Source organism: Heteronotia binoei, chromosome 12 (assembly GCF_032191835.1).
Source record: "Heteronotia binoei isolate CCM8104 ecotype False Entrance Well chromosome 12, APGP_CSIRO_Hbin_v1, whole genome shotgun sequence".
NCBI lineage: Eukaryota > Metazoa > Chordata > Lepidosauria > Squamata > Gekkonidae > Heteronotia > Heteronotia binoei.
Window position 1 is genome coordinate 62,421,453 of NC_083234.1, and position 20,694 is coordinate 62,442,146.

Here is a 20,694-nt window from a genome sequence, read left to right on the forward strand (position 1 = left end):
TATATCTGTAAACACTGGTTATTGAGGGCAACAGCTGTGGAGAGCTGTTGTCTTTTTAGCTTGCATGGCTGGTCACTGTGGAAAATAGGGATCTGGATCAATTGGCATGTGATCCAGGTGAACTCTTCTGTTCCATTATTCTTACATTAGCACGACTAAAATCCTCTACAAATTCCAAATTTTGCAGCATTCAGAATTCTTCTTTTGACTTAAATTGTAGACTTCCCCCCCTTTTTTCAATTCAGCTCTCAGCCAAAAGTTTTAAAAGTTCTAATCTGATTAATGTATCTAGGGACATATGCTACTGGAGTTCCATGACTGAAATTCCTGCCATGTAGTTAAAAATTTAGGTTTTCAAATTCTGCTTTTTTCTATGATGGGAACACAGAGCAGTTTACGATGATCCAAGACATATGATATAGACAAACAAACAAACAAAATAAGCATCTATATCTTGGGCCAGTTCTGTATCCAGTGGCTGGCTCAACCAAGGTTTATTCCTCTGAACATAACCAAGCTTTACACCCATAATAGGGTGGCAGGACAACATCTAAGATATTATTCAGCTAGCATAGATGTTCCTTCCAATTTCTCCCTTTTTACAATCATTGGAGCCCCCATGCTGGTTTGGGGCTATGATGCTTGATATCGCCCGGGAGGAGAGCCACTCGCTGCCTGCCACCCTCCTCCACAGCGCCTTCACTGCCCCACTGCCAGCACCCTTCTGCCCCCCTATGGTCCTTGAACAAAGCCAGAGGAGGGTGGGAGGGCGTGCGCAGTGGCTGTGAAACTGCCCAGCAAGACCTTGAGTGCCACAGAGGCCCATGTGCCATCCAGCTGCTGTCACTTCACCTCCCTTCTGGAACTTCCAGAAGGGAGGTAGAGTGACAGCCCCAACAAATATCTCTCTTGCTCTCTTCTTTCTCGGCAAAAATCTCATGCCTTGAATAAGACTTTGTTGTCCTTAAAGGTGCTTTGTATCACTCCCATGTGATCAAGGGAACTGGGCAAAGGAAGCTCTCTTTCCCTCCTCCCCCAGGGGATGAGGAGGGGGAGGAGCCTCAGCCAATAGAAGAAAAGATTGGCTCAGTAGTTCCCCCCCTTCCTCCCCAATGGAGAAAGTAGAAGAAGAAGATGATATTAGATTTATATCCCACCCTCCACTCTGAAGAGTCTCAGAGCAGCTCACAATGTCTTTTACCTTCCTCCCCCACAACAGATACCCTGTGAGGTGGGTGGGGCTGGAGAGGGCTCTCACAGCAGCTGCCCTTTCAAGGACAACCTCTGCCAGGGCTATGGCTGACCCAAGGCCATTCCAGCAGGTGCAAGTGGAGGAGTGGGGAATCAAACCCGGTTCTCCCAGATAAGAGTCCGCACACTTAACTACTACATCAAACTGGCTCTGTTCCGTAGCTCCTGTGCAGTTGAGCAAGTCTGGCAAAGCAAGCTGTGATACAGAAAGAAGCAGACAACAGTAAGTTGCACGTGGGCCTGATAGGAGCCCTCTGGAGTCTTGATCTGGCCTGTGAGCCACACGTTTGACACCCCTGATCTAAACAACATTCCTGAAAGTTTAAAGACAATGTAAAGAATAGGTTGACATTACTAAGTTCAAGTGAGCACAAACCAGAAGAGCTATGAGTTGAAACCTGAGAAATCATCAAGGAAGAATGCGGAAATACTATTCCTGTAGCTAAAAGAAATGAAAAGCCTCAATGGATGACAGATGAATTCTTAAAATTGCTAAAGATAGACAAGAAGCAAAAGAAAAAGGTGACATAAATAGAATCAGAAGTCTAAATGCATCTGTCTAGTGACCTGCACGTAAAGAACTATTACAATAATCAATGTAAACAAATACAAGAGAATAACAAAAAGGGAGAACAAGACAACTGTTCCGCAAGATCAAAGGGAAATCAAAAGGATATTCAAAGTACAGTTAGGCATGCTGAAAGATCAATATGGAAAAACTAACTGAACAGGATTAAATAAAGAAAATATGGGAGCAGTACAATGAAGAACTATACAAAAGAGATGAAAGGATGACAGATTTCCATCCAAGAAGAATCTTTTGAAGAAGAACCTAAAGTTTTGGAAAGTGAAGTGAAAGCTATATTGAGTGTAGTTGAGAGAAACAAATCACCAGGAAGTAGGTGGGTTATCAATAGAGCTGTTCCAAGCCACAGAAAAAGAGTCAATGAAAATCTGAACATTGCCAAGAAATATGGAAAATAAAACAATGGCCCACAGTCTGGAAATGTGTAATCTACATTCCGGTGCTGAAAAAAGGAGATTCCAAGACTGCAGGAACTATTGGACCATCACCTTAATTTTTCACAAGTAAAGTGGTGCCCAAAATCTTACAGCAAATTTATGGAGCAAGAAATGCCAGATATTCAGGCTGGATTCAGAAAAGGAGGAAGTTCTAAAGATTATATTGCAAATTTATGTTGGTTACTGGAGCATACAAGATAATTTCAGAAGAAAATTAGCTTGTGTTTCATAGATTACAGCAAAGCTTTGAGCTGTGTGGGTCATGAAAAGCCGTGATTGATTTTAAAAGAAATGGTGTGCCACAATTGATGCACAACTTATACTCTGGGCAAGAGACTATTGTTGGGATAGAATATGGAGAAACAGAATGGTTTCCATTTGGCAAAGGTGTCAGACAATCTCCTTCCCTTATCTCTTCAGAATGTATCATAAGGAAAGCTGCATTAGATTTAGATATGAAGGCAGAGTGAAAATTAACTGGAAGGAACATTAACAATTTGAGGTGTGCAGATGATGCCACATTACTGGCAGAAAATAGGGAAGACTTGAAGTGACTCCTGATGAAGCAGAAAGATTACAGCTGAACATCAAGAGACAAAAGTAATGACTACTTAGTAATGATACAACTTTAAGGTTGATGATGAAGAAACTGAAATTGTTCAAGATTTTCTGTTCCTTGGCTCCATCATTAACCCAAAGGGAGATTGCAATCAAGAAACCAGAAGAAGACTGAGACTGGGAAGGGTAGCCATGATGGAGCTAGTAAAGATTGAGTGTAAGGGTGTGTTTCTAATGACCAAGATCAGGGATCCCCAATCTTCTGGTACATAGGGCCCACATTAGAGTGCCCAATGCCTAAAGAGGGCCACATCTTAAATCAAAATGGAACACAATTATTAACCTCCCTATTTAGATCAAATGTAAGCATTCAGAGGTCAATGAAGAAATGGTAACTTGAATGTAGTCCATTTTGAAGCAGTATTTTATTGCGTAATTCTTTTATGTAGCTACACATGCTTACCTAATCATTGTGATTTTTTTTGGCTGTTTTCTGTTAGCCAAGGTATTAATGCCCAAGTCAAGGTTTGTGACAGACACCCTTAAAATGTCATATAAACATTCATCTGTACGTCTTGACCTACACTTGAATTTCACAATTTTTGTCTTGGAAAAAGTCTGTCCACAGATGTATGTGGTGCCAAAGACTGTGAACATGCCTGCAGCAAAGTTCTTTAGGTTGGTAAATATATCCAGTAGACCGGAATAGAAATCTAACAGACGATTTTCTTTGTAAATGTCTCTGAGATGATGGCATGGAGGATAAAGCCAAGAGGGATATGGCAGAAAGAAGCATGGAGACCAGAAGAAACAATATTGCTATTGTGTTTTTTGCAAGAAAGGGACAGGAAGAACTCCAGTAGATGGTGCCTCTTGAGGCCGGAAGAACAGTGTGGGTCTGACAGAAATGCCTTTAGGGTGTTAGCAGCAAAGAAGCAGATTGGAGGGCCACACAGAAAGAGCTCAGCCCTCAAGTCACAGGTTGGGGACTCCTGACCAAGATCAAAATAATGCGTGCCATATGATTCCCCATTACTATATATGGATGTAAAAGTTGGACAATGAAAAAAGCTGACAGGAAGAATGTTGATTCATTTGAAATGTGGTGTTACAGGAGATTTTTATGGATACTGTGGACTGCGAAAATAGACAAATCAGTAGGTTCTAGATGAAATCAAGCCTGAACTCTCCCTAGAAGCTAAAATGACTAAACTGAGAATATTGTACTTTGGTCACATTATGAGAAAGTTGAAGGAAAGAAGGGAAAGAAGAAGACCCAACATGAGATGGAGTGTCTCATTCAAGGGAGCCATGGCCCTCGGTTTGCAAGTTCTGGGCAAGGCTGTTAACTATAGAATGCTTTGCAGGCTGCAATAAGCCAGAAGTGATTTCACAGCACTTAACCCCCACACACAAGGTTTAAAGCAGAAAATATCGATAGACTTAATCCGACTAGGTATAAGCCAATTTTATATTATTAGACCCATAGCACAGTGCTATGCTTTGCAAGTAGAAGGTCCCTACAATGCCTAGTTAAAAGATCTCAGGTAATGGCCTGGGAGAGATTTTTTTTTTCTGCTTGAGAGCCAGGGCCAGTCAGAATGGATGGAGCTGAACTACAGGGACCAGTGGTCAGGCAAAGGAGGAGGAGGAGGAGATTTGGATTTATACCTTGCCGTTCACTTGGGGTCTCAGAATGCCTTTCAATCTCCTTCCCTTCCTCTCCCCACAACACACACCCTGTGAGGTGGGTGGGGCTGAGGAAGCTCTTGAGAGAACAGCTCTGAGAGAACTGTGGCTTGCCCAAGGTCACCCAGCAGCTGCATGTGGAGGAGGAGTGGGGAATCAAACTTGATTCTCCCACATCAGAGTCCACAATCTTAACCACTGTACCAAACTGGCTCTCTAAGCCACTTCTTGTGTTCATAAGCTCTTTGCTCAAAGTCCCTGTTGGAAGGAATGACTGCAAACATTTCCATCAATTGCTTTTTATGTATGGTCATTACAAGAACAGATAATATTAATGATTCCTCCTTATCTCTTCTTATGACTTGCAGACTGGAACAGTTTCCCTGTTCCACCCATTGAAAGCTGCACTGGAGCAAAGCCAGCCAGTATTCCCCAATGCTTTCCTTCGTCAAAAGAGCTCTGCTTCTCTCAACAATGGGGGGGCTTTGTGAGTATCCTCGCATTTCTTAATATTTCAGCCAAGTTTTATAGAGGTTGTAGATTCATATCTGGGCTATAACACTTCAGACAGAATCGTGGAGCTCCTTATCAATGTATTGAGCATAGAAAACTAGTGTCTCAGAGAATGGGGTTTATTTGATTATTTATTCAAAACATTTATACCCTACCCTGAACTCACAGCTTTGCTCATGGGATAACTCACAAACATAAAATATAGAAGTTAAAGCTATAGTAAAAAATAAGCTAGACCAGGTGCCAAACTTGCTTAACGTAAGAGCCAAATAGAATAAATGTCAAGTGTTTGAGAACCATGAGATGGGAAGGGAATAGATGGGGGAGGTGGAAAGAAAGCAACTTTAACTTTAAATGCATTCTCCAAGCTGCTGACTGGCTTGGCTTGGAGAAGTGATTTAAAGAGACAAATGCCATCTCCAAGCCAGCCAACAGGGCAATGAGGGCTTAAAGAGTTACACAATATGTGTGAAAGAGCCACAGTTTGGCCACCCCTGAGCTAGACCAAGGAACCATGTTAAATAAGAATGTGACAAGAACTGTGGCTTGGATCCCACAGTAATTTCCATGGATATAAGGGATTTTGGTTAATGGAGCAGGACTTCATCGCCTGTCCCATTTTGCTGCAGCCCAAAGTTCTTCCTAAAATGTGGCTTCTGGGGAACTCGACCCCTGGGAGCAACATGGTGGGGGGTGGGGGTGGGGAGGAACCAGAGATCTGCAGTGGGACTAAGAACTGGTAAAAACTTGATGTCTCCCTTGGATCCATGGAAATCCTCCATTAGACCTAACAATTCTAAACATTACAGATCATTTAGAGCCCTAAAGGATCATTATGAGTCAGAAATTGGGGTGGGGATGGGAAGGGTGCTGAGGAGCAATCTCTCTCGCACTTGCAATTTAAGGGGGTACAGTCTACACAAAAATGTAATTCTTCATTTAGAACTAGGCCCCCATTAGCCTGTTCTTGTTCACCAGTGGGTGTCTTTGTTTGTCCCTCCGCAACCCTCCATCCCAAATATTTTGATTTTTGTGTGTTCTTTTTCTCCGGCTTTCACAGACCACCACCAGAAGGGAGAGGGATCAAGGAGTCGATTTCATGGGGAACTCAACGCACTCAGGATGTGTTTTATGAAACCAGAACACCAGCATTTGTGCGAGGCCACTCGGAGGAAATTTCTGTGGAGCAGACAAGCAAACAGGTGAAGACCAAACACACACCCATTTCCTTGCACATGGGGAACTTCTTCTTGAATTACAGGTTGCTTTGGCTTTCTGTTCCCATGCATTTAGCAGAACGTTATTGAACTCTGGGCCTGAACTTCAGCCACTTCCTCTGCTATATTAAAAACAGGTAGCCATGTTGCTGTGTTGCGAGAAAACCCGGAGGCACGGTAAAGTGATAGCTCTGTTAGGAATGACAAAAGTCCATGACTGAATGTGAAGTCTTTCCAGTTACTCAGATCTCTTCCTCAGGCTAGACATTTGGAAAGGGAGGTGGGAGGAACACGCTTCTGGAAGGAAGGCCTTGTGTAACCCTTGCCTGCTGTTTGTTTCAGACTCCAGTCCAGATGGTAATGGTAGCAGCTGCCGTTTGGTGTCTCCTGAGAGCTTTTAAATATTTGGAAGCTGCAGAGTAGTCCTTCTGGTTTCCTTTATCAGATCACCCACCAAGCCTGTTGAGGATCTTGGCTGCAAACCTTATACTTAACATTTGTTGTGATACAACAATCCCTGGCATGTCTATTTAATGAATCTCAAGCAGCAAGCATTAGGAAAGGCCTTTCTCTGCCTGAGACCCTAGAGAACTTCTTCTTGTCAACTACAAGTGATTAGACTAGTCTAAAGCAAGCCTCTGTCTTTCATGCTCAGCTCTCCCCATCTGCAATATGGAGATCAGGGGTGGAGTGGCCATTTAACTTATAGGGAAAGTTTTTTGTGGGGGGCACTGCCCTTGAGGGCCACTGGTACCCAGGAGAAAGTAGAACTAAGCTCCAATAGCTTTGATAGTGCAGCAGGGACCATTAAGCTCTGTTGACTAGCAGTAGTTCAGAAAGAGGTGATGGTTGAACTTGTTAGCCAGGTCAGAGCCAAATGGCCATATAGAATTGCCCCTGGCACTGCGTCAGCCACTCTATGTTCTTGGGCCATTTTAACTTCCCAGTCTACCCCCGATGAGGATACTAATACTAGCCAACCTCACAGGGCTGTGTATTGCTGTGAAGTCTTGACATTCCCAATATGAATAGCATGTCAGCCCAGGAAACTCCATTAAATTGGGTGGTTTGTGGCTAGGCTGAGGAGGAGAAGATTGGATTTATATCACACCCTTTGCTCAGAGTCTCAAAGCGGCTTACAGTCTCCTTCCTTTCCTCTCCCCACAACAGACACCTTGTGACTGAGAACTGCTCTTGAGACAACAGCTCTGAGAACATACGCACACACACACACACACACACACACAAAAGCTTGTAAACAGCAGAGTTACTTAACAGAAAACTGACAGATCTCAGTGTGGTTCAGCACCTTCATTAGAGGAATCAGGTCCCATGATCAGTCCCTGACATCTCCTGTTAAAGGGTCTCAGGGCCAGATGTTGAGAAAGGCAGTTATTTGCCGGAGACTCTGGAGAGCTGTTGCCAGGCAGAGCACACAGTACTGAGCACAAGATAGGCTGACTGGCTGACTCAGCATAAGGCAGCTCCATCTTTTCATTTGCGCTTCTGCCCCAATTTCTTGCAGGTAGTAGAAATGCAAGAGATCAGCCCAATGCTAGCCAATGGCGAACATCAGCCTGGCCTGGAAAGCCAGGGGCGAGCCGCTTCCATGCCACGCTTGGCGGCTGAAACTCAGGTGAGCGTGGGAGGCTTAACTGGCAATGGAAGGCTTACAGTAAGTCCCTGATTCAACACCTTCTCTGTGTTTGTCTCATTGTCTGGAAGGTACTTGCTTGGGAGGTTTAATGGGGTGTGTACTGTAACAGAGGATTTGTTGTCTGTGTGTGTGTCCTGTGAATAATTTTTGATGCAATTTAGAGCTTTGCCATACAGATCTTCTTTAATGGCCCCATCTGCAGACAGGCCCCAAATCTTGCTTGCTGGACAAATGCATTGGCTGATGCCAAACTTAACCCACCTTAAGCTTGCAAGTATTTGCCTTTGTATCCCATTGAAGAGCTTGTAGTGGCTTTAGAAAACAAACTAAAATTTGGATCCTTTCATTCAGAACAATTTAAAAATAAATAGTAATTTTTCACACTGAAGGAATGACTATCCTGGCAAATTTGAATGCATTTCCCATTCTGATGAACTGTGCCAACCGAGGAATGCCAGGAATTGTAGCTCTCTGGATGTGGTGGGAGTGAGCGGTGGGAGACAGATGAAGCCAGGAGGTACCAAGGAAAGGCTGGGATGCCCCTACCAAGACAAGCTTCCCAGACAGAGGAAAGTCAGCAGTCATGCAGGTCTTAATATTGCTCATTAGTTTCAGATTAGCTCTCATGTATCACCTCAGTCTCGGAGGATCCTGAATTGCTGAGGCAAACTCCACACTAGAATGGCTTATCCTTTGTCCAACTGGCAGCCCTTTTGGTGCAAGGAGCCAGTACCCAATCCTCGGGACTCCTCAGGACCTCATAGCCCCTGGTACACAGTTGATTCCCATTTCCTGGCAACTATATAAAGAAATGCCGACTGAGGAGGAAGGATTATTTAACTGTCTGACTTTAAGGTGGAGCTTTTCAGATTTATGTGTTTGGACATTGAGCCAATGTATCTGTTCTCCTGGACTGCAGTCCGAATCCATTTCACAAAACTCAGACCTACTGACAGTTTTGGGAGACCAAATTGTAACACATCTGGAGAGTCACATGTAATAATAAGGCCCTTGTGGAACTTCTGGACATCACACACCAGTCAGTGACAGAAGCAGCCAGGCAGAAAACCAAATGCAAACTACTTCCTGTTGTTAGGTGTTGTGGCAGCTACCATTAATGATTCTTTTGGTTTTGTTTCCTGTGCCTGCCCTGCTAGTCTGTCTGGAGCACTGAGTGATGCTTTACTATCACAAATTAATCATGATCACCTCAGATAGAAATTTCATATTATCCAGTGACATCTTAAAACCCAGTACTTGGTGGAGAGAGTTCACATATTCAAGCTGAGAGTCATCGATGGAAGAAAATGATGGAAACGCATGTGCGAACTAGATTTAAATCTGATGCATTTCTTTTGGGCAGGATGCCATCAGTGTTTAAAAAATGACTGATCATTTGAAACCAGTCTAGAGGGGTGGGGACAGTTTTTCAGACAGTTTCAGAACTTATCACTGATTTCAGTTGAACTTCTACAAATGTTCGTTGAACACCTACTAAGGAACACTGATCCCCTTTGTCTTGTGTGGAGCACCCAAAACATTTCCTCTGCAAGAGATGCTCCAGAAATCCTTCTTTTTAAACTTGCGTGATGCAGCCTCATCATTGCTCCTATAACCCAACATACCCTGGCTGTTCTCCTCATTTCTCACTCCATTCCATCATTCACACATTGCTGGTGATTGCCCTCCAGGTGTTATTGGATCATTTCATTTCCCACTGGGACCATAGGATGTCAGTACTGTTGGCTTCCTTCAGCACTCAACACTCTTAAGTGTCTTGTAGAGGCAATGATTGAAGCTTCTGGGTCACGCCCAGAAGGGCTATCCTACCTGGCTCAGTCCTTACCTAACCCAACACCAAATGTTAGTCTTTGGCCTACTGATATAAAGCTGCCTTCTACTGAGTCATGACACTGGTCTGTGTTGTCTGCTTGGACTGGTAGCAACTCTCCAGCCCAAGGTCTCAGGTGGAAGGTCTTCCTCATCAACTGCTACTTGACCTTTTGTAAATGGAGGCACCCAGGGTGGAATGGGGCATCTTCTGCATACAAAGCAGATGCTCTGCCTTTGAGCCACAGCCCCTCCCCAGCAAAAAAAAAAGTTCGGGTCATTATTTATATCAAAACTGGCTCCAGGTTGTTAGGATTTCCAGGCAAGGACCACGCAATGGGCCCTATGAGCCAACTCATAAACACAGACATGGGGCAATTGGAGAAGGGGGCAGACTGGCCAACCAGCTTGGGCTCATTCCTCCCCATGTCAGTTGTGGCATGAGTGCCTGCTGGGGCTTCTCCTCCTCTGCTATCCTTTCCGCCTGCTTTCTCTTTGATTGCGTGGAGGAAGAGCAAAAGCAGCCGCTGCTACTTTCATTGTCTCCATCAGAACCAAACATCATAGTGGTTTTAATTTGGACCAAAGGAAGGGAGCAGTCAGTGGATTGAGTCAACAAATGGCTGCTGCTGCCCTCTCATCTTCTTACCAAAACTGGAGTTGGAGGGGAAAGTGACTGGGGAGAGAGCTGGTAACAGTGGTGGTGAGGAGGAAGGCTATGAAGTCATGATTTGGAAGTTCTGGTAATCACTGGGTCCGCTACTGACATTATCAAATTCTGATGCTGGGCCTGAGTCATATAGTCCTCTAACAATTCTGTCTACCACTTCAGTGTGAGTGACGACTCCCATAGAAGTGTCTGAGTTAAACTGACCTGTTGACGATGCGACTTTCTTGCATTTGTAGCTTCCTTGGAATAACTGGTCTCCATTCTGGGCCTCTGGCCTTCCCACATTGTTCCATGGATACCTTTGGACTAACACCCATTTCTGTTTCTTGTCTTCATTCACTCCCCCCTTTCTTTGCCTGTTTTGTCTCCCTGTCCGGTTGCTCTCATCCTTTCACCCCCACCCCTTCTCTTTCTTCCCTTCCTGCTCCCCCTTCCCTTGGTCATCTCGTCTCCTGCCCACCTGCTGTGATGTCTGACCGTGGCTGTGCTGGTTGGGGCTGCTTCAAATGTTTTTCTGTCATCTTGTCCGAATTGTTTGCAGAGGAGCAAAGCACGGTCACCGGGGCGATACCTAGCAGTATGTAGCTTGAACTAAGTTGTATCCTCTAAATATCTGTTGATGGAATTCTAGCATCTAATAATCGTTAACCCCTAATTTTCCTTGTTTGAGTTGCAGTCTAACATTAGTTGCAGTCGAACATGTTCATGCTTCACTTAAAGTTGCGATGATTCTCAGGACACGATCCTGATTTTTTTGGGGTGGATGCTTCCCCAAGTGATGGAAAATTCAGAACAGTCTTGTCAGGCTCCTTTTTGCTTTGGAGGAGAGATCACTGGAAACTGATCTGTAATAATCATTGTACAACTTGGGTGGATACCACAGGAATGCATCAGCAAGCACACAGATAATGCTTGTTCAGCCAACCAGCTCATCACACAAATATTTTAATAGCTCAAAAAATACCTCTGCTGTTTCTACTCAAACTTCAGTGAGAATTAGCCAAGTGGTACAGCAGGAGCCCTGTGGCGCAGAGTGGTAAAGCTGCAGTACTGCAGTCAGAGCCCTCTGCTCATGACCTGAGTTTGATCCCAGTGGAAGCTGGTTCAGGTAGCTGGCTCAAGGTTGACTCAGCCTTCCATCCTTCCCAGGTCGGTAAAATGAGTACCCAGCTTGCTGGGGGGAAAGTGTAAATGACTGGGGAAGGCAATGGCAAACCACCCCACAAAAGTCTGCTGTGAAAACATTGTGAAAGCAGCGTCATCCCAGATTCGAAAACGACTGGTGCTTGCACAGGGGACTACCTTTACTTTTTTTACAGCAGGAATATGCTGGCCTCACAACCTGAATTCAATGGGGTGGATCCAATGATCCTCCAGTCTAAGGTGTCCCCCAACCCAACCTTCTTCCTATCTAAGGAAGCTTCCTTCAACTTAAGTAGCTCTTTTGTTGGACACTTAAGTTGGAGGAAGCCCTCCTATATTGGAGGGAAGCTTCAAACTTGAGCCAAAAGGGAAAACTGAGGTGTAACTATTTTAATAAATGAACTTTTCTCAGTGGAGTAGTAGGACAAAGGGTAGGGTCCACCCCAATCCCATCAAAATAATTCTCTTCCACAGTAGAACACATGACCTATGCATATGAAGTCTCAAATTCGACTCCTTACTTCTTCAGTTAAAAGGATAACTGAGTCGTTCCAGAGTAGCTGAGAGAACCCAACTATTTGGGCAGGAGCTGATTGCATGGGAGACTGCATGCACACCTCCCCAGCACAGTGCTGTTTTGACAGGAAACGCCCACACAATCAGCCTCTGGTCATGTTCTTCTAGCTGCACAGGTAGTGCTTATGGATAAGGAGCTCCGTTGTGTATGGAATCCTTTGGTGTGCTGCCTGATCCACCTTGGTTTACTTGGAATGTTCCACAGTCTCAGGACCCAGCTGTCTCCCATGTTATGGTTCCACCTCATAACGTACAAAGTAAAGGTAGATGCCTTGAGCAGAATGCCTTTCCCTCTTTGTTAAGTAATTACAGAGAAGTCCAGCCATATCAGGGCTTTGCTGGGGGGGGGTGCATCTACCAGTAGTCAGTCAGTCAAAAATGTATTGGGTATAGCCATTAGCCGTAACAAAACAAAAAAGAACCTGAACAACAAAGTTTCCAATTAACACCTTAAAAGTTCCCCAGAAAAGCCAACCTCAAGAAGTTACAGCATTTGATATTACTCTTACTCTTATCTTCTTAGCTGCCAGAGCAAACAAAGAGACTCTATAGGACACATGAACATCATTGTCAGATGATTGTCACTACTAACAGTAGTGAGGGTGACATTTTCACAAGAGTTCTGTCCTGGCATCATTTACCTTCATAAGCACTGACCTTGCTAAATTTAGAGGAAACTCCTTTCAAGTACGTACACATAGAATAGCAGCCTCGGTGCCCTTCCGTTTTTTCAGGTAAAGCACCTGTGAGAGGCATGGTTTCTGAACAGGTTGTTTGATTAGAATATGTCCTCTTGGGTCCTGGGGATGGGAAAGACGGTACTAGAGTTCCTACTTCCAGTAAACTACTTTGTGTTCTCTTCTCCCCATTTCCTACCCCCTTTCCTCGTATTTGTCCGCAGCCCATCCCGGACACAAGCCCCATGAAGCGCTCCATCTCCACACTGAACCCACAGCGTCCCCATGCCACACACCTCTACGAACATTCCCGGCCAACAGAGCACACCCATCACCACCACCACCACCGCTGCCACCGACGGAAAGAGAAGAAACAGAAATCAATTGACAAGCCCCCAAACCATCTGGCTGATGGGGAGGCTGCTGGTGAGGGTCTGTCTTCCTTCCTTCCTTCTTTCCTTCCTTCCTCCCTCCCTCCCCCCACTGTGCGGGGGGTTGGACTAGATTACCCTGGAGGTCCCTTCCAACTCTCTCTCTCCCTTCCTCCATTGCAGTTCCCTTGTAATGGTTGATAACATGCTGTCCAAGAGTATGGAGAGAGGGGAAGTTGGTAGGCATATTGGTTTACATCACAATGCATGTCGTATTATTTATTTAATTGATATTCCTTTCTCCTTGGGGATGCAAAGCAGCTTATATTGTTCTTCTTTCCTCCATTTTATCCTCACAACACCCTCTGAAGTATAAGTTAGGCTGGGAGAGTGTGACTGGCCCAAAGTCACCCAATGAGCTTCTATGGCAAAGCAGGAATTTGAACTCGAATCTCTCAGATCCTAGACCAGCACTCTTAACCACTTCACCACACTGGCTGTCTTATATGACTTTTTCTTATTTTTATGTTTGTGTTATTTATATTTAATATCTTTAATTAAGATCCTTGAATGTAACATAACATTTTTGCACGTTTTTGAGTTCTCTAGAACTCTTGATGAAGCTGGATATATTTATTTTAAAAAGGTGGGAAAGAGAAGCACATTTTTCAGGGCCTGGAGTTAGTGCCTCTTTGCCTGCATGCTATGTTTGGATGCTTTGTCAATTTCAGTGGGTACAGGCTGTGGCTAATTCATATTGGATTTGGCCCCTAACCTGCTGGGAAAAGGAATCAGGAATGGAAGCCATCCAGTTGAAAACAGCCAATAGTTGATCAAATGTCCCTCTGATGCCAAATGGAATGCACATCCCTTCAAAGACTAAGAACAAAGAAAAAAGTAGTAGTCCATATATTAACAATAATGGAGCCTAATTTTGGTTTGTTCAATAAGAGTCGATATAACCAAATTTTGGTTATATTACCTAAAGTTACCCAGGTTCTGTTCCTTCAGTCGAAATGCTGTCCAAGATAGACTGTACTTCAGAAAATAATACGGATGCTTATCATTTGGATAGTACAGTATTTAGAAAGCTTCAAGTGCATTACTGTGCAATCCAGACAATGAGGGACTGGCATGAACTAAAGCGCGTACTAAATTTTGGCTGGTCCATGGTGAAGTTTCCATGTGAGTTTGGTATCACTGGCTTGTTCCTGAGCCATTCCATAGACTCCTGTAACTGTAGCTCTCTCTTCCCTAGAGATCACTGGGGGTCTGTAATTGAGACTCCAGCAATGTAATCCCCCCCACCAAGTTGGAGAGATTGTAGAGGATCAGGGTGAGGTTCCCTGCATGTTTGGTGTGTGTAGCTTGCAAGGAGTCCATTCTATACACTTTTGAAGCTGCACCTAACATTTCCTCCAAAAGTACTTTCTTAGGGGCATCTTCTTTGGGGGCCCATAATTTGGACCCTCCCCCAGTCCAATCTGCACATAACCTGGAGAGCATATAGACAAGCATCCTAGGGAGATCCTCAGCAAGTTTGATGTCTCTAGCTTACACAGGAAGTTTGATGACTCCTGTTTGCACAAGGCCCATTTTATACACTTCTGAACCTTCTGGGCCTGCACCCATTTCCCCAGACAGCATTTTCATGAGGGCATCTTCTTTGGCGGGGGGGGGGGGAGGGGAATGTAACTTGAACCCTGTAAATCCAATCCTTATCAAACTTGGAGGGCAGATAGAAGAGAGTCAGCCACAGATTCCCTGTGAGTTTGGTATCTCTAGCATACTGGGGTGGAATTCTATCATGTCACTAACTTCACTGGGTCATTTAGCATTAGGGTTGCCAATCCCCAGGTGGGGGCAGGGGATCCCCCGGTTTGGAGACCCTCCCCCTGCTTCAGGGTCGTCAGGAAGTAGGAGGAGGGGAGGGAAATGTCTGCTGGGAACTCTGTTATTCCCTATGGAGATTTATTCCCACAGAAAATCATGGAAAATTGATCTGTGGGTATCTGGGGCTCTGGGGGGGCTGTTTTTTTTGAGGTAGAGGCACCAAATTTTCAGTATAGCATCTAATGCCTCTCCTCAAAATACCCCCCAAGTTTCAAAAAGATTGGACCAGGGGGTCCAATTCTATGAACCCCAAAAGAAGATGCCCCTATCCTTCATTATTTCCTACGGAAGGAAGGCATTGAAAAGGTGTGCCGTCCCTTTAAATGTGATGGCCAGAACTCCCTTTTGAGTTCAATTATGCTTGTCACAGCCTTGATCTTGGCTCCACCACTAATGTCTCCTGGCTGCACCCCCAAAGTCCCCAGATATTTCTTAAATTGGACTTGGCAACCCTATTTAGCATCTAAAAGTTTGTGATGGTTTTTGCCTCACAAACTATGAATGCTACAAACTACAAACTGAACTGAACCTAATTTTTCTGGTTCGTGCCCATCCCTATCTATAACAGTCTTATAAGCCAGGCCAATATTATTATTCACATGTGGAAGATGGTAAGCTGAGCAAATATCTTGCCTTTAACCCAGGACTGCCAAGCTCCCGGGCGGGGTGAGGGTTCTCCCGCTTTGGGGGGGGGGTGATGGGGGGATCCCCTTGCAATGTTGCTGGTGCAGTGACATCACTCATAAGTGATGTCATCATGCCAGCCACTCTAGGAGCTTCCGGGAAAACTATGGTTTTCTGGGATGCTTTAGCAATTTCCTGGGATGCTCTAGCAATGGAGTTTTCCCAGAAGCTCCTAGAGCGGCTGGCATGAGACATTGCTGGTGCGATGACATCATTGCACCCCGCACGCTATGCGCACATGAGAAAAGTCCCCCGCCGGAGGCTGTGGGGGACTTGGCAGCCCTACTTTAACCACCAACTGAAGTTGGTGGCAGCAGAGGTGGAATCTCCTAGGCCACAGCTTATTCTCTGAGCCACTGGTCCAATGAATGAAATTAATCTTATTAAGTAGGTGAACAGAATGCAATAAAGCACTTCATTTTGCAAACGAACAGTGTGGTATATGGTGCAGGACAGGAGCTAAGAGAGCAGGCCACAAATCTGGCAAGTTCCAGATCCTGCCTCTGCCAGGGAGCCAGTAGGTAGCCTTAGGTGATCCCCTCCTGCTCAGCCTCCTGGGGGGGGGGCGGGCGGGTAAGGCCCACAGATCAGTGGCAGAGCATGTGTTTTGCATGTAGGAGGCCCCAGCACTATATAGATTATTATTATTATTGAAATTGAATCCTTGTTCCCATTTGAGCCCCTTTGCCTCATAGGCTTGTGTTATAATGTGTCACTTGCCACAGGCCTTTCTGGGTGTGCCCCTTGCTTATAGCGCTCTTATCCCAGGAGGCAAAACAAGTCTTGCTTCTGTCATTTAGGAAGCTGTTTCTTATGCCATAAGTTTTTGGGGCTCAACTGGCCAATGCAATAGTCATATTCAATACCCACCATTTCAATCATACCCTAGTTTGTAGTTCTCATTTATTGGTCTTAATCATTATACTTATTTCACACCATTTGAGGATGGAATCAACACACTCTCTGCACTCAGATCCTTATCCTACCCCAAAGAAACAGAATTCTGCATGGAAGATAAATTGTATATATTAGATTGTGGGTGCCATTCAAAAGAGAGAGTGGAGAATCAGGCCATCCTAACGCTTGCAGAAAGATTTGGCCCCTCAGAGCCAGGAGTCTTGGGTTCAAGTCCTGATGCTGATAAGGGAACCCTTCCATATGATGAAAGCTGTCCTGTTCATCAGGTTTACTGTGATCCCACAAACAGGTGAGGCTGCATCCAAGGCCAAAAGGCAGGAGCGGGGCCGGTCCCAAGAACGGAAACTTCATTCCTCCTCTTCCTCTGAAAAGCAGCGGTTTTACTCCTGTGATCGGTATGGGAGCCGAGACCACTCTCAGCCCAAGTCATCCGAGCGCAGCAGGCCCACCTCCCCCAGTGGAGGACAAGAACATGGGATGCAGAAGCAGGTGAGAACCTGAGGGCGGGGATCGGGGCAGAAGGAAAGAACCTGCATCAGTGCCTGGAGGTCCTTTTCCAAAAAGGAGCAGGTACTGTTGGTTTTCTGAAGAAGAACTAGACAGGCCTGTTGCAGGAACTGAGAGCTTTATGTCCAGAGGTCAATCTGCAATAGATCCATAAAGCACAATGGCTTCTTGGACTTGCTCAGCCTGGTCCCAATACAAGTGTTCAATAACACAAAGTACACAAATATAACTTGGAATTTAACAGTTCACATAATAAAAGGATGGAACTATTACAATTAGCTAAAATATCAGTAAGCCTACTATAAGAACTAGATAAAAGTCCTCAGAACCAAATCAGTCAAGATAGTTTCAGTCCCATGGAATAAATTTTCCCTCTCTTCTGTAGTCCTCTTGTCTAGAGGGTCAGACTTCAGATTGCCAGGTCTTGGATTTGACCCTGAGACTCCAGTGTTTTGGGGCCTTATCCTTATGGTGACAGATAGCCTACCCATATAGAAGGCAATAATCTGACACTTTGTGAATAGCTAATTTTGGAAGGGGGAGGGGTTCCTACATCCAGGGTGGAATTCTAGCAGGAGCTCCTTTGCATACCTCTCTGATGTAGGCAGCCCTCCAAGAGCTTACAAAAAAGAGCCTTGTAAGCTCTTGGAGGATTGGCTACATCAGGGGTGTATGGCCTAATATGCAAAGAAGCTCCTGCTAGAATTTCACCCCTGCCTACATCTCTTCTAAACCCCATGATTAACTACACATGTTCATATATATACAGAGGGATACAGCGCTTAGTGTTGTGTGGGCGTACTGCCCCATTAGTACTTCTGTGATCGCCAGATTCCGTCCCATGAGCACCAAGGTTTGGTAGAAATAGAACCTGGCAATCCTATGGAACAAATTCAGTAATGGGCATGTACCACAAATTCTAGTTGTGATGACTCATCCGATAAAAAGGGGGTGCAAGGGGTGAGGATGAGGTATGGAAAGGAGAGTGGGTCTGTTGCTGGGCAGAGCGATACAGACCAAGGCCTCTAGCTGCTCAGCCTCCAAAAGGCAGGCCTCACTTCGCTTTTGCTGTTGCTTGATGCCGATGCAAAATCATGTCATACGTATAGTCTTAAGAACCCACTGCTCTGAAGGAACTGTGACTCTTTCTCTCTCCTAGCAATTAGCCATTTTTCTGATAAGATATCAGGATTTGGCAAAGGGAAATCTGTGGGCCTCCAGGTTGATCACACTGATCTCCACCAGTCTTATTGGACCAGGTGGCTTCATTCAAGTTAGGGTAGGGTTGATTTTTAGGCCTGAGCATCCCATGTATAATCTGAATCCCAGACCTTGCTTGAGTCAGGCATCACATTTAGCATTTAAATAGAGGTTGCATTAGTATGAGAAAGCAAGGAAGGTCAGTAACAGAACTCCGAAGTCCGTTGTTCTTAACATCTCTGAGGTTTTGAGGCACGTGTTGTCATTTCTGAATGTCCAGGGTCAGGCACCCTGCTCTCCATTTCCACTGGAACTGTCTGCTCTCCTGCACTGTTGCACGAATGCACTGGATGTCTCCATCTAGAATCCTCCCTCCCAGCCATTGGTTTTTTTGGGTCTTTACCTCCGTTCCAAATTGCTCCTCTGCAGCCCCTTGACTGTGCACGTCTAAACTTTCTCTTTCCTTTTTTTCTCATCATGTAACATGTCCTTCCCTTCCTGTCACCTGTTCTTCTATCGTTTGTGTTCTACCCCCACCCCCCCCATGCGCCTTCGTGTTTGTCTGGTATTTTTTCTGTTATTTCCCTGTTCATTTGCTTTGTTCCACTTTTCATGTAGGGCAGTGGTTCAGTTAATGGGAGCCCCTTGCTGTCAACCTCTGGTGCTAGCACCCCATGCCGTGGCCGGAGGCAGTTGCCGCAGACGCCGCTGACCCCGCGCCCCAGCATCACGTACAAGACCGCCAACTCCTCGCCTGTGCACTTCTCCAGTTTCCAAACTGGCCTGCCAACCTTCTCCCCGGGGCGCCTGAGCCGCGGTCTGTCTGAGCACAATGCATTGCTGCATGGAGACTCACAGGGCCCCTCACAGACCCTGGTGGCCCGAATTGGTTCGGACCCTTACCTGGGGCACCGGGAGGACAGCGACAGTCCATATCACATTGTGCCCGAGGACACACTCACCTTTGAGGAGGCTGTTGCTACTAATTCAGGAAGATCCTCTCGGACTTCTTATGTCTCCTCTTTGACTTCCCAGTCACACCAAATCCGCAGAGTCCCCAATGGGTACCATTACACCTTGGGTCTCAGCTCCGGCCCCGGGACCAGCACCAGAGCACGTAGCTATTACCACGAACGGGATGAAGACGATTGGTGCTAGCAGGAAAAGGCCTGGTCTTTGCACACTGAAAATTGATGAGTTTTATCATCCAGAAAGCTGTGTCTTGTCTGTCTGTGCGCTCATCCCCATGGCAATCAGGGCTTGGAGGGAGAGGCAAAAAGTGCTTCGTTGTGGAACTCCCCACCCCCAGAAGACTGCCCTGCTTGCGCGCACAATGTCATCAGAGACGCCTCTCTGTTTTTGCAGCCTGTCTCTCCTTTTGCACTACAGAGTGATTGATCAGGAACAGAAGGCTGTTCCATGCAAGGAGGGGGGCAGCTTGCTCCCGCTGCACTCCTCACTGTCTCGCCTAGGTAAATGTCACCCCCTCCAGATGACACAACTGTTACTTAAGCAAAGAGCTCCAGAAGAAAAGCCAGACTCAGATCTATTGGTCTTTCTGGGACTGGAACTTTTACAGGGTTTGGGACAACTGGGGGGGGATATAAAGAAGAAAGGAACTGTCTTGTACAAAACCAAGCCTATCATTTATCTTGTTAACACTAAGAGGGGAAGCAATCCAGCCAGACAGTGGATTTGATATTTGGTAAGAGCAATCCTTTTAAATGGAGCCAGTAACAAAACCTTCCAGCCAACAAAGCACCACAATGTGTCTGTGACTCCTTTTATTCACTGGTCTGTTTCCACTTTTTTGGGGGTCCTTCACGTTGAAATGTTGGAAAGCCCCGGGAAGCTGTTTGGCTAAAGATGGTTTCCAGGCTGTTGTTCTTGCTGCTAACTTGTTAAGTTTTTTCTCTGTTGGGATGCAAGATGCCTCCATTCACCATTTTGTCTTGTTTACAATCCGAGAGGAAAAAAGGGGGAGGGGCAGATAAAGGAAATGTGTCTTTGGTTTTATATCAAGCTGTTAGAGAAACTTAAACTTTTCATTGTGTGCATTTTTTGTAAATTGTACAGTAAAAAAGAAAAGAAAACAAAAACAGAGAGAGTCCTCCACTGTAGAGAACTAGTCCAACTGTCATTCCAGCCCACCGTTTCTTACTGAAGGCGCCGTTCTTCATTTCTAAGTGCCTAACCCTGTCTCTTGTGGTGATGATGCAATCTCTTATTACCCATGCATCAGAAGGATGTGAGAAATGGGGCAGGAAAGGAATACTCTGCAGGGGGTGCTTTGGAAGGCTTTGAGCTTCATTCAGAG

The 20,694-nt window shown here is 45.3% G+C and overlaps 1 protein-coding gene across 9 annotated transcripts in view; it reads left to right on the forward strand.

Moving 5' to 3' along the window:
- CACNA1B (calcium voltage-gated channel subunit alpha1 B) overlaps positions 1 to 20,494 on the forward strand; it is a 490,529-nt gene extending 470,035 nt beyond the window's left edge. For 6 of the 9 annotated variants that reach the window (XM_060251281.1, XM_060251280.1, XM_060251284.1 and 3 more), the window contains 6 exons: positions 4,890 to 5,008; positions 6,095 to 6,236; positions 7,777 to 7,926; positions 13,029 to 13,230; positions 16,960 to 17,159; positions 18,996 to 20,494. In XM_060251281.1, the coding sequence (XP_060107264.1) occupies positions 4,890 to 5,008; positions 6,095 to 6,236; positions 7,777 to 7,926; positions 13,029 to 13,230; positions 16,960 to 17,159; positions 18,996 to 19,535 (1,353 nt within the window). In that variant the 3' untranslated portion in view covers positions 19,536 to 20,494. Of the gene's footprint in view, positions 1 to 4,889; positions 5,009 to 6,094; positions 6,237 to 7,776; positions 7,927 to 10,949; positions 10,986 to 13,028; positions 13,231 to 16,959; positions 17,160 to 18,995 lie in introns of all 9 variants that reach the window. The other 3 variants (XM_060251289.1, XM_060251283.1, XM_060251288.1) reach the window with 3 other exon arrangements.
- Positions 20,495 to 20,694: the final 200 nt, after the last annotated feature.